Here is an 18,085-nt window from a genome sequence, read left to right on the forward strand (position 1 = left end):
AAGTTAAAATGTAACACAAGGCACAAGAAATAAACCATGACAGTGATGTCTCACTGGGAGATGTTACTGTTATCTAAAGTAACTGTCAACCTTTCCATAAAAACAGAGGCATCTCAAAAGCAAAGTCTAAAAGAACCTAATTACAGAAACCATCAATAACAAAGTAAACACAAAGAAGCCATTATAGAAACAAACACCAAAAATAATGAGGAAAAAAGACAGGAGAGGCAAGAGGCCATAGGGGTGCCACCAATACTCGGCTTTTCTATTTCTGTCCTGCCTGCTCAAAAAATTTCAGGAAGCCTGGTGTAAAACCGTCTGGGCTCTTCGGAAGATGCTGGTATAAAGGCTTTACGAGCCCCCTGACAGCTCAGGCTGACACTCATGGCACTTCTAAGCAGTGAAAGGAAGGGCATAAACAGAAGAACAGGGAAGGCAGGAGATTTTTAAGGCAGTTGGAATGACAGTTCCATTGAGCCATTTTCCAAAGCGGTGCCTAAACCGGCCAGGGGAAAAGACTTGGTTTTCTACCCAAAGCAGAGATTCACAGCAACAGCAAGCAGGCAGGACCTGCATCAGTGTCAGAGAAAGAAAGTGGTCCAGGAGCTACAAGGATTCCAGCTGCCCCCTCTCAATCTCCAGAGGGAACCCTGGATACACACATGAAATATACAAAGCCAACCCCTGTCCAGCCCTACTTCAAAATTATCAGATGTTGGGGAGTGAAGGAAAACAAGCTGGTGGTATTCCCAGTCACCTAAAAATGGAGAATTCTGTGATCTGAGATGATCAAGATAAGGACACTTCAAAGTAAGGAAAATGCCCTTGCAAAAGAATCACTGAAGTGTCTAGAAACAAAACCAGGCAAGGTTTCACCTCCCTACCGGTATGGCGGGGACACTCCCACCATTCAGCCCAAAGCCCCCAAAGCCGATCGATCTTCTTAGACCCCCAAGGCAGCTGACCCCCGCCCCCCACTGGCAGGACAGACACCTCGGAGACACAAGCCACACAGCAGGGCAGGGACATCAGCTCTGCGCTTACCTCACAGGTGGGGGACCCGCAGACCTTGAGCTTGGTGTCACCATCTCCCTCAGGCAGACCAGTCCGACGTGTGGCCATCATTTCATTTCAAATTACAAAGAAGGGACCAACCCTTGGGAGTCCACATTGGGAGGGAAATGCCACCATGCACCAAAAAGGTAAGAATTCCACACCAGGTTCCGAGAGGGTGCAGGGTTGCTGAGACAAATGAAGGTTTCAATGAAGCGCCTTTCAAATGCCCTGATGATGATTTCTTCCGACTTCAACGGCCTTCACCGTCTTCGTCCATTTCTCCAGACGTAAAAAACAAAGACCAGTCTCCTGGGCAGCCAGTGAGGCCAACTGCAGAAAGCGGTCCCCTTCGTTCCTAGCGCTCCTCCCAAGTCCGAGAGCAATGCGAGCGCGTCGTGAAGGCTCTCCCAAAGAGATCTTTCCTAAAGAGGGAAAAGTTAAAGGACATGAACTTTCTCCAGACGCTGACCTTGGCCTTGCCCACGCGTCTACTCCAAGCTCGCCCTTCCAACACTTGGAAAGATAATTCGGCCCATGCTGATGAATCAAAAGATGAAATAATCTTCCCATACAAAATAAGAAAGAAAAGGAGGGGAAATCTTAAATCAAGGGGGAAATGAGAAACATCAGAACGGCACGATGGTTACCTCAAACATGCCCAGACTTTGTGCAGCCGTCAAGAAAAAAACATTCCCCTTTCAAGTGCATTTAAATTCATGTATTTTCTGGGCAAATGAGAGGGAGCTTATGTTCTTCTGCATCACCCGGATAAGAAGACTTTGGAGGAGTTTTGTACCCACGAGGCTAAAATGGGAGAATACTTTTTCAAAAGCACGCCTTGCTCCCCGCCACCCCCCAGCTCCCTAAAAGAAAAACAAAAAGTCAGGCTCGGACGCGCGTTTCCAGGCAGCCTAGGGGACTTGGGGCGCCCGCCCTCCGCCCTCCGCCCTCCGCCCCGACCGGCCGGTGTCCCCGAGGAGGCGGCTGTTTTCCTTGGCCCGCGGCGGGGCTGGGCGGGGACGGCGCGGGGCCGGGCTGGGAGGTGTGCGCAGCAGCGGGAGGACTCCCTCTCCGGGGCATTATTCCGGAGCCACAGAAATGATACCGCAGCCCCAGCAACTTTTATTTAGTTGCCGCGCCCCAAACTACGCCTCGACACGACCGTCCCGTTTCCCCGGAGCCGCCTGGGGGGGGGGGGGATTTTTTTTTTTGGAAAAAGAAAACCACCACCCACCTACCACTATTTCCTCCGCCCCTTCCAGAGGCGGGTCGGGGAGCGCGATCTCCCGGGAAGGGCGGCCCAAATATGTACTTTCAAAAACGAGTGGGGAGACCCGGGGGAAAAGCCAAAAGCGAGGGGGCTCACCCTCCGCGCCCTGCCTGGCCCGGCTTCCAAGGCGCCGCGGCGAGCGGCTGGGACGCTGGCCGGACGCCGGGCCCAGCCGGGGAGCGCTAGGCCGCAGGCTCGGTTAATATTCATGAGCGCACGGGAGGCGCCCCTCCTCCACGGCCGGCCGGCGGGACCCCGGCGCCCGCCGCCGGCCTTTGTGCCCTTCCCTCCTCCCGCCGGCCCTCCCTCGCTCCGCACACGCGGGCGCGGCCCCTCCGCCCCCGCTGGGCTCCCGCCACCACTCTCTCCGGCCCCGCGCCAGCGCCGGGTGGGGTGGCCCGGGGTGGCGGGAAGGGAGGGAGCCCGCGGCAAGCCCGGCTCTCCCTCTCCACCCGCCCGCCGGCGCTGCGCCCTGTCCGCCGAGGCGGAAAGTCAAGCAGACACGCACCGGAGCAAGCGCGCCGAGTAGATCCGCACCGGGCCCGGCCTGTCCCCCGGACGGCGCGCCCCGCACGCCGGGCGCAGAGCGGAGCGAGCGGGAGGACGAGCCGGCGCTACCAGCCGCCGCCGCGCTCCAAGGCCGCCGCCCCCGGCCGACCGCTCCCAGACACCGCCGCGACCTGCCCCGGCCGGCCCCGGGCTCTCGGCCGCCGCGGGAGGGCGTGGGGCGGGGCGGCGGCCGCCGGACTCTCCCCTCGCCTCGCCGGGCCGGGCCGGGGCCGCGCTCGGGCGCCCGCGATCGCCAAGTGACAGAACTGCTCCGCTCCGCAGCCGCGCCGAGCTGTTTCCCGGGGGCGGATTTCTCGCTTCTTCCTCCCTGGATCCACCTCCTCCCACTCCACCTCCTTCCCCTCCCCTCCCCAGGGGAGGCTCTGGGGCTGAATATTTTCTGTCTTGAATAATATGGTCCCGGGAACCGACGCTGAAGCAGGGGGATTAGCCTGGGGCGGGGGTGGGTGGGGGTGCTCGCCAACCCCCTCCCAATGTACGTCGGGACCTACAAGCCCTCACCCGCCCCCAACACCTCCCCAAAAACCAAACACAGAAAACCCTCCCCGCCTTCTCCAATCTCCCGAGCGCTGAGCGGGAGCAGCCAGGAACCTGGGCTTCCACTGGAAAGGGACCCTGTGCTCGGCGTCAGGGCTGGGGAGCGGGGGAGGATTCTACGGCTAGATACTCAGATGCGGGGGGCGGGGGGCGGTCAGGGATCACGAGTCCCAGACTGCGGGGGTACGCGTCCGGGTGAGTTTTTGCCCCTATCTGCAGCAGGAGGGGTGCGATATGGGACTTCAAGAGAAGGGAGTGTCCTTTCAACGCCTGACAGCAAAAGAGCTTCTCTTTAAGGAGGCTGGGGGCTCGCAGCGAAGCGTTATTCATTCAATCCTTTGCCCTTTTCATATCTTCAGGGCAGCTGAACAATTCGGCGCGGCTAGCGGAACTGGGAGGGAAGGTGGCGGCGCTTCTCCCCGCAGGTCGCAGCGGTGCGGGGCCGGGAGCACCACCGCCGCCCCTCCCCGCCAGATCCCGGGGCTTCGGCCCAGACCCCTGGCAGCTCGCTCCGCCCCGCCGCGCTTCACAACATCTCCCGCTGCAAATGGCCCAATCGGAGGACGCGATGAGAGAACATCAGCCAATCAGGGCCTGCTGACTCAGGCTTCCCTCCACCCTTTGCCCCGCCCCCGCTGGGAAAGCCACCGCCCCTCGGTCTCCCCTTCCCACCCCGCCCCGCTCCGGGGTGGTGGCTCGCAGCTCCGGTCCTCGCCCGGCTGCAGTGGAGGAGCGGGCCGCGGCGGCGGGGTTTGTCACCTTGTCACCCTCATCCTCGCCTCCTCCCAGACACGCCTCTCCTCCCTTTCCCAGTCCTCCCGCTGATGCTGTTGAGGGGCATTTTATCTTCACGCGGGCGGGGAACTACCAGCTTTTGTGTCTGATCAGCCGCCACCACTCTGCTGAGGGAGGAAAAAAAAGAACAAAACCCAGAAGCTTTGGGGTCTGCGTATCTTTTCCTTCTTATTTTTTTTAACCACACTCTCCCTATAAGATTTAGAGACAGTTCCCCGCTCCACCCACCCCGCCGTCCACACCCAGCTCGCAGTCCCGAGCCTCCGGTCCTGTTTTTTTGTTGTTGAGAAAAAAATCCAAAACCACTCTCAGGAGCCTGAAAACCTGTGCTGTGGTTTTTTAGACCTTCCTAAGAGTGGAAGGTGCCAAACATTCGAATATACAGCTAAGTCCTTCGCCTTAATTAGAGGAAGGACTCATTTTTATATGGCTGTGAAATTTGCATGGTCTGGACAGCCCCTGACAAAACTAGTCAGCCAATAACAAAGAAAAAAAGAAAAAGAATAAAACAAGAAATGCCTGCCGGTCAGTGGGTAATTTACTGAACAGCCCACTGGGCTATAGCAGTATCCACTTCTGGATACTGTAGAGTAAATGAACTAGAAGTGAATAGAAAGACAGGGTTCAAGTAGTGTACCTCTAGTGGGCTTACAGACTATGTCCAGAAAGAAAAAACAATTTTAAGCACAAAACAGCTTCTTTACAAATGCAAATGGGCATGCATGGCATAACCTGAGTCTCTCACAGCTGAGGACATCTAGAGTTAAGGTTTTTGTCATGGAAATTTTTATAAACGTCGATTTTGGAAATAAAGGCTTTCAGTTTGGTCAGTCAGTCAGTTAAGTTCAGTCGCTCAGTCGTATCCGACTCTTTGCGACCCCATGAATCAGAGCATGCCAGGCCTCCCTGTCCATCACCAACTCCCAGAGTTTACTCAGACTCATGTCCATCAAGTCGGTGATGCCATCTAGCCATCTCATCCTCTGTCCTCCCCTTCTCCTCCTGCCCCCAATCCCTCCCAGCATCAGTCTGGTAAAGGAGACTAAATGTTGGCCATGGAAGGAGATGTGAAAAGAAGGTAAAACACATTTTGGGAATTTTGGGAAAAGAACATAATCTAGGGGGTCTCCTAGGTGGCTCAGTGGTAAAGAATCCTCCTGCCAATTCAGGAGACACAGGTTCAATCCCTGGGTCTAGAAGACCCCCTGGAGGAGGAAATGGCAACCCATCCCAATATTCTTGCATGGAGAATTCCACGGACAGAGAAGCCAGGTGGGCTACAGTACATGGGTGGCAAAGAGCTGGACATGACTGAGCATGCATGCCCACAATGTAATCTAGAAAGTCATTTCTATGGGAGATAAGTGGAAGGATGGGGATTACAGTCTAGCTTCATCATTTACCATGTGACCTAGGGCACAGTTTTACTTCTGTAAAGTACTAGAGCTAGCAAGTAACAGTGACTACTCTTTATGTAGCACTGCCATCTGAGTATTCCTCTCAGAGCTTTCAGTTCAGTTCAGTCGCTCAGTTGTGTCCTCCCAGAGCTTTACACAAAACTTATTGAGACAGGTACACTGCCGAGCAGGAATTCAAGCCCAGGGCATAGGGTTCAGAGTCCACGTTTTTCTCTAAAACACTATCCTTACTTCTAACACAAGTTTTAATAATAACAACAGTAGCCAGCATTTACTTAGCTTATCCTGTACTGATCATTGTATTTTGTGTGTAACTGACTTAACCCTACATCTGGAATCAGTAGGATTCTGTTGTTCTTGCTACCATATGTATCTTTTTTAAATTAATTAATTTATTTGGCTTCACTAGGTCTTACTTGTGGCATGCAAGTTCTTCCATCTTTGTTGCAGCATGTGGAATCGAGTTCCCTGGAAAGGGATTGAACTCATAACCCCTGCATTGGGAGCTCGAAGTTCTAACCACTGGACCACTAGGAAAGTCCCTACCATATGTATCTTATGTGCATTAGGCTATCTAGATGCAGAAGAAAAAAAGCACAGAGCTAAGATTTGGGAAACCTGAGTCCTAGTCCTCTCCTGGGATCTCCAGTATGACAGGACCTTCCCACTCTTGTTGGGCTGTTGAGAGCATCAAATGAGACAATAGACATAAAGGAGTTTTACATAAAAGGTAAAAACATTATTCCAATTAAAATATTACTATTTTATTACTATTATAGTAATAAATATTACTATTATAAATACATATAAATATGTATTTACATTACATGGTAATATAAAATATTACTATGAAGGAGGGGTTTGTCCTGTCCCAATAGGAACTCTATACTTTTATTTCATTGGCATTTATTGGGAACATATTAACCCAGCTTAAAAAAAATTAGGTCTATTCCTTTCTAAGGCATGAACAGTAACAATACTTTAATAACTGCCTGAGCTCCCATTTAGATGCATTCTGAGTAGACCATGTGGACGCCCTCTAGGCATCTGGGAAACAGCAGTCTTCTCCTTTCCAAAGGCTGACAGTATAATTGGTGGAGGATGCAAAAAAGGCTTGGCTGTTGTTTTCAGCTGCCCGTCTTGGGTGTTTCACTCATTAACACCTCCACCAGAGGGAGGGCAGGAGAAAGGAAAACCAGCCAAACCTAAATCCTGTGGCTACTTGTAAACTGTTCCAGTGAGAGATTTGGTGAAACAATAGGTTTGGGGATCTTTGGAACTGAGGAAACTTGGAATTAACTGTGAGTTTCGCACTTGGTACCTTGGTATTCTTTATCCCAAATATCATGGCTAAGTAAGAACTCACAGTAATTCTAGCTTTGTTTACTTTGAAAGGCTGATATTTTCTTCTTTCGAGCATAACTAATAAGTGTGTAAATTTCCTTTGACAAAGGAGGCAAGGATATACAATGGAAAAAAGACAACCTCTTTAACAAGTGGTGCTGGGAAAACTGGTCAACCACTTGTAAAAGAATGAAACTAGAACACTTTCTAACACCATACACAAAAATAAACTCAAAATGGATTAAAGATCTAAATGTAAGACCAGAAACTATAAAACTCCTAGAGGAGAACATAGGCAAAACACTCTCCGACATAAATCACAGCAAGATCCTCTATGGCCCACCTCCCAGAATATTGGAAATAAAAGCAAAACTAAACAAATGGGACCTAATGAAACTTAAAAGCTTTTGCACAACAAAGGAAACTATAAGTAAGGTGAAAAGACAGCCCTCAGATTGGGAGAAAATAATAGCAAATGAAGCAACAGACAAAGGATTAATCTCAAAAATATACAAGCAACTCCTGAAGCTCAATTCCAGAAAAATAAATGACCCAATCAAAAAATGGGCCAAAGAACTAAACAGACATTTCTCCAAAGAAGACATACAGATGGCTAACAAACACATGAAAAGATGCTCAACATCACTCATTATCAGAGAAATGCAAATCAAAACCACAATGAGGTACCATTATACGCCAGTCAGGATGACTGCTATCCAAAAGTCTACAAGCAATAAATGCTGGAGAGGGTGTGGAGAAAAGGGAACCCTCTTACACTGTTGGTGGGAATGCAAACTAGTACAGCCACTATGGAAAACAGTGTGGAGATTTCTTAAAAAACTGGAAATAGAACTGCCATATGACCCAGCAATCCCACTTCTGGGCATACACACTGAGGAAACCAGATCTGAAAGAGACACGTGCACCCCAATGTTCATCGCAGCACTGTTTATAATAGCCAGGACATAGAAGCAACCTAGATGCCCATCAGCAGATGAATGGATAAGGAAGCTGTGGTACATATACACCATGGAATATTACTCAGCCATTAAAAAGAATTCATTTGAATCAGTTCTAATGAGATGGATGAAACTGGAGCCCATTATACAGAGTGAAGTAAGCCAGAAAGATAAAGAACGTTACGGCATACTAACACATATATATGGAATTTAGAAAGATGGTAACGATAACCCTATATGCAAAACAGAAAAAGAGACACAGAAGTACAGAACAGACTTTTGAACTCTGTGGGAGAAGGTGAGGGTGGGATGTTTCGAAAGAACAGCATGTATATTATCTATGGTGAAACAGGTCACCAGCCCAGGTGGGAGGCATGAGACAAGTGCTCGGGCCTGGTGCACTGGGAAGACCCAGAGGAATCAGGTGGAGAGGGAGGTGGGAGGGGGGATTGGGATGGGGAATACGTGTAACTCTATGGCTGATTCATATCAATGTATGACAAAACCCAGTGAAACGTTGTGAAGTAATTAGCCTCCAACTAATAAAAAAAAAAAAAAAAAAAAACTTCTGAGAGTCTCCCTTGAAACAGTCCCAGAAATTCCTCACCCCTGCCCCTGCTTCTCTCGTGTCCAACTCTTTGCGACCGCATGGACTGTAGCCTGTCAGGCTCCTCTGTCCGTGGAATTTTCTAGGGAAGAATGATGGAGTGGGTTGCCATTTCCTACTCCAGGAGATCTTCCCAACTCAGGGATCGAACCCGTGTCTATTCTGTCTGTATTGGCAGACGGATTTTCTTTTTTTTTCCTTTTTTACCACTGGTGCCACCTACACTTATATTAATAGCAACTCTAAGACAACCTTGTACACTGTAATTCTTGCAATGTAGGCAAGACATTCTTAAAGATGGGAACTATAACCTCAAAATGTTCAGCTTTGAGTTTGTTAATGACACAATAATATTGTTTTGGTAAATCATTATCTTTCAAAGCCAAAAATAGAACTATTAATAAATTGTCCTAGCCCCTGGTCTAATGGCATTTGGTGATAATCTATGGATGACTTCTACTCTCAGTATGGAAGTTGGCAATTCTAAGAAGCACAAGTGTTTGCCAGCAAATTCCACAGATGAAATGTGTAATTGGGATGAAGCATTTGCAGAACTATGAGTCTGAGGCAGTTAAGACCAATGGCCCCCAGAGGATTAAGCCTTTTTTTGGTTTTAAGACTACACTGTATATTTTATTTATTACTCATACAATAGAAAAAGACACATTACCTACTAATATTTCTTTGAAAAAAGACTTGCTTGTTGAATTGAAAACTCACCTTTCTGGCAAGGCATTTAACTATTGTAATCAAGAAGAGGCAATGATTTTCCACAATAAGTAATTTCTAGGGAATTCCCTGATGGTCCAGTGTATCAGAATCAATACTTTCACTGCCAGGGGCCCAGGTTCAATCCCTGGTGGGGGGAACTAAGATCTCAAAAGCCATGCCACAGTCAATAATAAAATAGAAATAATGAATAATAATAATATAAAATAGTGAAATAGATTGCCAGTCCAGGTTCGATGCATGAGACAGGGTTGGTACACTGGGATGTACCCTGGGGCTGGGATAGGGAAGGAGGTGGGAGAGAGGGTCAGGATGGGGAACACATGTACACCATGGCTAATTCATGTGAATGTATGACAAAGACCACCACAATATTGTAAAGTAATTAGCCTCCAATTAAAATTTTTAAAAATTTAAAAATTAAAAATAATAATTTCTAAGTTTCTCTTTCCTTCATCACCTCTTTTAAATAGTGTAAATATTTACTAATTTAATGCTCTGCATCTGCTAAATATGTGATTTATTATTTCTGTCTGCAAGATCACTATCTTCAATTATTAATTTCTAATCTATAAGGTATTGATGCTGTTTTATTCAAAGTATATAGTGTGTAGCAAGTGTATAGCCACACACAATAGACACACTTGAATAATTTCTCTGCCTTCGACTTAACCTGGTCTTTCGTTTCTTTGGACCAGTACTCTGCTTGAATGTTTCTTTGTGGTTTATATGTTTATTTGTTGCTATTAATAAGTTACTTGATCATAAACAATCTTATATTATTATTTGTTGGTGGTTTAGTCACTAAGTCATATCCAACTCTTTGCAACCCCATGGACTATAGCTGGCCAGGCTCCTCTGTCCATGGGATTTTCCAGGCAAGAATACCAAAGTGGGTTGCCATTTCCTTCTCCAAGGAACCTGATTATTATCTCCTTTTCTACCTAGACTATAAACTTCTCTAGGGCCAATTCCTAGGGCATTTGGTTCTTCTTCAGACCTCCATAATACCTACCACAGATTTTGCACATTTCACTACAAAATTATTCAAGAAAGGAATGATGATTGTGTGACTATTATTGATAAATATTTATACCTCAAGAAATTCCTGGCCATCCAACAACACTCTGAGTTGCTGGAAGATATATATGTGTCTGTGTGCATGTGCCTAAAAGGGAAAATATAAATTACGAGAGGTGCCCACAAGAAGAACACTTGACGTGGGCCTCAATTTCCAGAAGTACCACATTTTATCTCTTTACCTGACTCTACCTCTGGTGACTGATTTTTGACCACATTACCATGCCAAGAACTCACAAGGACTTGCACTTTGGCAGTAATAATAAAGCCCATAGTTAACCATAATCATGTAGCAGACATTCTCTTCTGAATTCAAATATTTATTTCAGCACCTCCATAATTAAAATTGAGTGGTATGGTATTTATATTCATCAGCATTATGAAGAGTTTATGTCTATATTTTGAGGAAAAAGAATTAAAATGTCCACGTTTTTCTTTTACCCTGAGAATCGTGACTTCCATTTATAAGCACTCCAGTTTTCCTTAAAAATACGAGACCAGTTTTTTAAAGGTTTCCACCCACCCAACTAAATATGAGCTGGAACATCCTGTGAAAATACTGTGAAATCTGGGTAGCAATCCAGAGTCAAATTGGAGAAGTGAAATATGTCTTCATCATCTTGGGGAAAAAAAAAAACTAAATACCAACCATTCCAACTAAGAAACTGTGTTAGCAATTGATTTTGATATTGTAGGCCTGATCCAGAGCAATCAAATCTTTTTCTTCAGAATGAAAACAATATCCTAGCCTTCCCGTTCACTTTCTCAGGGCAGAAAGAGGAGGGACATCTAAAGACCCCACCAATCCTTGGCTCAGTGAAACTCACTATCTTTCAAAACTCCCTTGCACTGTAGATCCCACTCCTCTATTCCTATCACTGCCTGCATTCTCTTCTAATCCCAAGGTCAACTAACCAAGGATTCTACTTTCAGATAGGAAAGGTTTGCACGATGATATAGGGCAATTCATATTTGGGCTTCAGTAGGATAGCTGCATGCTTGCATCACTTTTCTCCCCAAAGATTTTTCAATTACATTTTAATTTTCTAAAATTGCAACACAGAAAGAAAAAAAATAGATATTGCAACTAAGAGAGAGCCCAATCTTATGCCACTTTATATGAACCCACCCTCTTGCCTTCTTCCAACCTCCTACTATGGCTCTTTATTGGATGAATCAACTCAAAAATAATTCAGCCACTGTCTCTTTCTCTCTCTATATATATATGTGTGTGTATAATAACTGAATTATAAGGAATAAGAAGAAACATATGGGGAATTCCCTGATGTTCTAGTGGTTAGGACTCCATACTTCCAGGGGAAGCAGGGGGCATAGGTTGAATCCCTGGTTGGGAGAACTAAGATCTCACATGGGTACAGTAGGGACAAAAAAAGAGAAGAAACATCTGGCAGAAAATGGGAAGGATGACAGGCTTTTAAAAAATTCTTCAAATATTTAAGAAAAAGACAAAAAGGTTAAAATGATTAGATAGGAGGTGAAAAATATGGAGGACAAGTAACCAAAATCCAATTTGGAAAAACCAGTGCATCTAACAAAGAGTTTAGAAGTAATGGAACTAAGAAAATTATTAAAAGATGTAGTATACCCTCCTATATCTGTTCTCTCCTTTCATAAAAATAGCATTTTGGCTGGCCACGTGGTCAGTAAGCTAGACCTGGTTTCTCAGCCTTCCTTCTAACTAGATGTGGCCCTAAGACTAAACTCAAGCCAATGAATGGTGGGCAGGAATGAGGGTCTGCCACTCTGGAGATTTCCCTTAAAAGACTGAAACTGTGCCTTTCTAACCCCTTGTCCTCTTCATGACGGCTGAAAAAAAGGGATTCCAGATTTAGCAAATAAAGATAAAGAATGCCCAGTTCAATTTGAATTTCAGGTAAAAGAACACATTTTCAGTATATCTCAATTATTGCGTGAGACATACTTGTACTAAAGAATTATTTGTTGTTTATCTACAATTCAAATTAAACAGAGTGACTTATGTCTTATCTGGGAATCTTACAGTAGGTACTGAGAATGTCAGCAGCTCCTTTGACCCACAGATGGAAGTCACCTGCGGAAGGTGCCAGCGATGTGGCCTGAATTGACTACTTCTGGATTGCTATTAATACCAGAAACAGACACAGCCTTCCATCTCGCCACTTCTACATATAAGGACCATCATATTTCTAAGATCTTTTTGGTATAGGACCTTAGCTTTTGTCTAAACTATATGTGAACTTTTTTTGTAATGTCAAAGATTAGAAAGACTTACCATGCTTCAGGAATTATTAAAAGAGAATATTTACTCGTGGGGAGGGGGAAGTTGTTAAACTCAGATTATTTTAAAAAAGAAAAGAATCCTAAAAGTTGGAAAAAAGAAAAGAAAGTTTTATGGGAATACAACCATGGTTATTTGTTTACTTGTCTGTGGGTGCTTCAGCACTTTAATTGCAAGAGACCGTATTGCCTGCAAAGCCTAAAATATTTTCTATCTGGGTCTTTCCAGAAAAAGTTTGCTGACCTCTGATCCAAAGAAAAAACATTACTGACCTCAGAACTCTTCTCAGTATGAACTGATAGGAACAGAGTTTTGAAGAAAAAAGGAATGTGACAAAGATGACAATCAAGTAGTGATCCACATTTAAAAGCAGCAGATGACTTCCCTGGTTGTCCAGTGAGGTGGACCCACTCCACCGGAAGTGAAGACTCCCCATTCCCAAGGCAGGGGGAATGGGTTTGATCCCTTGTTGGGAAAGGTCTCATATGCCATGTGGCTAGCACCACAGCCAAAAAACAAAAAGCTGCAGAAAGACACTCAACTATATAAAGACTTGGGAAATACATCACCTTTCCTCAAAACAATTCTCTGATATAATTGTGTCATTCACTAAGAGAAGACTTGGAGTAAATATAAAAGGAATGAAACAACTGATTATTCTCGTGATTATATAGCATGTACACATTGTAAATCTTGAAAGAAAAGTACTAAAATGAAAAGTAATAATGCTGTCAGTATAATATACTAGAATAGGAATGAGGGTACAAAAAATTGAGAGGTGAAAGGACAAAGAAAGGTGAAAAAAGTGTTAATGGTAGTAATTTCCTCAATGGTTACAGGGAGTTATGGAAATAGTATTCTTACGTATTTAATGTAGAAGTGTTGGGTGACTAAATAATATAAATACTGTGAAAAGACAAGCCATGAAAAGATGTATGTTGTTGAGATATAACCCACCAAAGATTTATATTGACAGTTTATAAAAAGCCCCTATAAACCAATAAATAAAATACAAAAAGATAAATAGGCAGTTCACAAAAGAGGAAACACATGTGGCCACTAACCATAAAAGATGCTCAGTATCACTGGAATCAAGATAATGCAGATTAGAATGATAATGAGACCATTTCAAATCCATCAGACTGGCAAAAATAAGTCTGCTAACATCAAGTGTTGACATGTTGATGAAAACAGAAGCTCTTACACACTGCAGGTGGGAAATATAAATTCATCAAGCCAGCAAATGGCAACTCTGGTTGCTCTGGCCCCACCCCTTGGATTGTCTGCAAAAGCTGTTATGACTATTATCTCCACCTTGAGATTCAAAAGAGGTCTCAAGTGTAAGATGCCCTCATCTCTTTTTCCCATATTAACATAATCCTGTTGCTTGAGACCAAAAGCTTTGAGACAGCCTTGACTGACTTTCTCTCACACCCCACATCTCACCATCAGTAAACTCTCAGCTCTAATATCAAATTGTATCCAGCTTCTACTCACCTCCATAGTTCTCATGCAAATCCAAGTCAATCATCTGTCACCTGAATGAAGATGACAGTCTTTAACCAGTGTTGGAGCTTCTGCCCACAACTAAAGTCTGCTCTCAACATGGCAGCCAGGGTCATCCCTTTTAGGACCTAAGTCAGATCACATCACTTCTTTCCTTAAAACCATCTACTGGCTTCCCATTTCACTTGGATAAAGAGCCCTAACTTTAAAAAAAAAAAAAAATTGTTTTATTTATTTGGTTGTGCTGGATCTTCACTGTGGAAAGTGAGATCTAGTTCCCTGACCCGGGATGGAACCCAGGCCGCCTGCATTGGGAGCACAGAGTCTTAGCCACTGGACCACCAGAGAAGTCCTCCAAATTCTTACAATAGTTTACCTTGGTTCTGTTTGATCCACCTCCTAGCTATTGGATCTAGTGCAGCCACACCCATACCCTTGCTGTTCCACACACACACACACACACACACACACACACACACTCCTGCAGCTCACCTGCTGTTTGCACCTGCTGTTCCCACTTCACTAGACAGGTCTTCCCTGATCCCCTGCCCCCACTTAAAATAGTATAGTATCCACCCACCCCACCCCAAGCCAACTGCTCTCTCCCCACCCCTTAGACTTTAATTTTTCAAAGCACTAATTGCCACCTGGTGTTTTATATTTTTATTTATTGCCTCTCTTCCCAGCTTAGAACGTAAACCTCAGAAGAACGGGAAATGTGTCTCTTGTTTATTGCTAAATCCTTGTGCCTTGAACAGACCTGGCTTATACTGGACACCCAATAAAATATGTGTTGAGTAAATGAAAACCATTTTGCCAAGCATATTTAAAAATATAATAGCTAGGAAAATGGCATAGCTACATAGTCTATTCTAGAAAAAAAATTTACTTCTATGTGTCTCCCCCAGAGAAACTGCCCCTTTTGTATCCAAGGAGAAAGTATAAAGTAACCCTTTCTAGGAAATCAGATATAATATGTTCTTCAGTAGGTGAAAGGTAAAATCAGTTTTATGTAAGCAAAGCAAGTCTATTTAGCAGGTAAAATGAATATATCAACAAATATCAATTTATATCAAGAGAATTATGTTGAGTGAAGAGGTAAGTTGTGAAGGAATGAGTGGTTTGAGTAAATATTATATGCCTATGTATCCATATGTGCAACATATATTGTTTATGATAAACACATCCGAATGAAAAGTGTAAAAATCATAGAATAATACACATCAACTTCAGAAGGGAAGAAGGAAGGACAGAAAAGAGGGGTGGGGCAAGGGTTTAGCTGCACTACTTTAGTTCTTTAAAATAAGCTCTGGGTTTCCCTGTAGCTCAGCTGATAAAGAATCTGCTTGTGATGCAGGAGAGCCCGGTTTGATTCCCGGGTCAGGAAGATCTCCTGGAGAAGGGATAGGTTACCCACTCCAGTATTCTTAGGCTTCCCTGGTGCCTCAGTTGATAAAGAATCCACCTGCAATGCAGGAGACCTGGGTTCGACCCCTGGGTTGGACAGATCCCCTGGAAGAGGGCATGGCAACCCACTCCAGTCCTTGCCTGGAGAATCCCCACGGACAGAGGAGCCTGGCAGGCTGTAGTCTATGGGGTTGCAAAGAGTTGGACACGATACAAATGAGTGACTAAACACACAAAATAAGCTCTGAAGACATATCAGAAACACATTCTATAACATATACAATATATTTAGACATAATATACAATACAATCTATCTCCACAGCACAACGAAAATCAGAAACTTAACAGCATTTGTCTTTGGGGTGTGGAATTGAGAGCGGGGAATGAGAAGAAGCAGCGCCTTGATCACCATTTGATCACCATTTCCCCCTAAAATTATTTATGAGAAACCATTACTTCCATTTTTTAAATGACAAATTTAACATGCCTTTCTTCAGTCTCTGTCAGGGCAAACTGATGGGAGAATAAAAACACTGAGGGTCTGAAAAACATAATTAACAAGCTTAAAATAAGTCTCTATCAAACTCCTTCTCTGAAAATAAAAGACTACCTGCCATCAGGGCTCCCAGGAAACAGTGATGACAACTGACCATATACCACGCCATGAAAAAGGCTTCAGTCCTACATTGACTACAATATTGTGGGGTAATTAGCCTCCAACTAATAAAAATAAATGAAAAAATAAATAAATAAAATAAAGGCTTCAGTCCATTCACAAGGTATTAACAGAAACAGCATAAGATAGTTTTTCCATTTTCAGTTGGGAGGATGTACACTACGGGGCAAAGAAAGGATGAGAGTGAAGTCATAGGAAAAACAGGATGGTGATAAGGAGGTAGAGTTGGGAAAGAAGAGATACTTGCTACTTCTTTTGCTAAAATACACTATAGAAATAATTAGGGTCTTGAGGGGACTTCCTTGGTAGTTCAGTGGCTAAGACTGTGTTCCCAATGCAGAAGGCCTGGGGTTAAATCTCTGATTAGGGAATTAGGTCCCATATGCCACTACTAAGACCCAGAACAGTCAAATAAATAGTTTTCAAAAGTGGCTCTTGAAAATGGTGGAGAATATGAGTGCATATGTTGAGGGGTGGAGCAGGAAGGTGAGTAAATACATGAATATAGAAACATGGAAATGGTTCACAGTGGAATGTTTTTGATGGATATCTTCACTCCAAAAGTGAACTGATCTTTTCACTTTCACCAACATTTTCTTTGGCCATTTCCAAAGGTGCTCATGAAGATGCCATACAGTTAGCCTAGCCATAACAACAGGAAAATTGCAAAATTGAATAGAAAAGTACATGCCCCAGCTCTCCAGCCTGTGAAGTGTCTCATTCAAATTTGTGCTACAGCCAAATTACAACCTGCTACATGTCAGGGACCTCCATTTTGTTCATGGACACCCAAACTGCAAAATCTAATTTACTAAAGTTTTTTACTAGTAAAATTTAGGAGCATTTTATTTTATTGAGGAATAGTTGATTAATAGAGCTGTATTTAAAGGGTACATACAACCTGATGATTTTATATAAATAGATGTAGAATGATTACCAAGATCAAGGTCACTAATTTACTAATTTAATTAATTTTTTAAAATAATTTCTTTTATTTTTATTTAGTTATTTTTGGCTGCACTAGGCTTTATTGCTGGGCGGGCTTTTCTCCAGTTGCAGAGAGTGGGGGCTACTCTCTAGTTGTACTGAGTGGGCTTCTCATTGTGGTGGCTTCTCTTGTTACAGAGCATGGGGTCTAGGGCTCACGAGCCTCAGTAGTTGCAGCTCCTGGGCTCTAGAGCACAGGCTCAATAGTTGTGGCTCACAGGCTTAGTAGCTTTGCGACATACAGGATCTTCCTGCACCAGGGATTGAACCCATGTTTCCTGCATTGACAGGCAGATTGTTTACGACTAAGCCACCAGGGAAGCCCTAATTTACTAATTTTAAAAATTGAGCTAATTACTAAAGAGGGAACTTAGAACCTTGATGTAAAATCTGATTTAGAATTCCAATTATAATTTTGAAAATTGTAGCTTCATCAGGCTAGGAACTGAGTTGATAAAAACAGCAAATTAAATAGCACGTGGATTTGATCAAATGCATAATGATTTGTGCTTCTCAATCCAGGCTAATTTCCAGGCGTTCTAAAAACTCCTGAACCCTCCTACACTGTTGGTGGGAATGTGAATTCGTACAGCCACTATGGATAAAGTATGGAGGTTCCTTTAAAAACTAAAAACAGAACTATCATATGATCCAGCAATCCCACTCCTGGGCATATACCCTGAGAAAACCATAATTCAAAAAGATACATGCACCCCTATGTACATAGCAGCAGTAGTAACAATAGCCAAGACATGGAAGCAATCTAAATGTCCATCAACAGAGGGATGGATAAAGAAGATGTGGTACATACATACAATGGAATATTACTCAGCCATTAAAAAGAATGAAATAATGCTATTTGCAG

General features: G+C 44.1%; 1 protein-coding gene across 3 annotated transcripts in view; it reads right to left on the reverse strand.

The window, feature by feature from the left end:
- Positions 1-2,958, reverse strand: part of ARHGAP21 (Rho GTPase activating protein 21) — a 129,409-nt gene extending 126,451 nt beyond the window's left edge. Inside the window, exons 1-2 of one of the 3 annotated variants that reach the window (XM_061126213.1) lie at positions 2,835-2,958; positions 1,045-1,478 (exon numbers count right to left, since the gene is read on the reverse strand). In XM_061126213.1, the coding sequence (XP_060982196.1) occupies positions 1,045-1,125 (81 nt within the window). In that variant the 5' untranslated portion in view covers positions 1,126-1,478; positions 2,835-2,958. Of the gene's footprint in view, positions 1-1,044; positions 1,479-1,703; positions 1,919-2,834 lie in introns of those variants that run through there. The other 2 variants (XM_061126212.1, XM_061126214.1) reach the window with 2 other exon arrangements.
- Positions 2,959-18,085: the final 15,127 nt, after the last annotated feature.

Source organism: Dama dama, chromosome 23 (assembly GCF_033118175.1).
Source record: "Dama dama isolate Ldn47 chromosome 23, ASM3311817v1, whole genome shotgun sequence".
Taxonomy (NCBI): domain Eukaryota; kingdom Metazoa; phylum Chordata; class Mammalia; order Artiodactyla; family Cervidae; genus Dama; species Dama dama.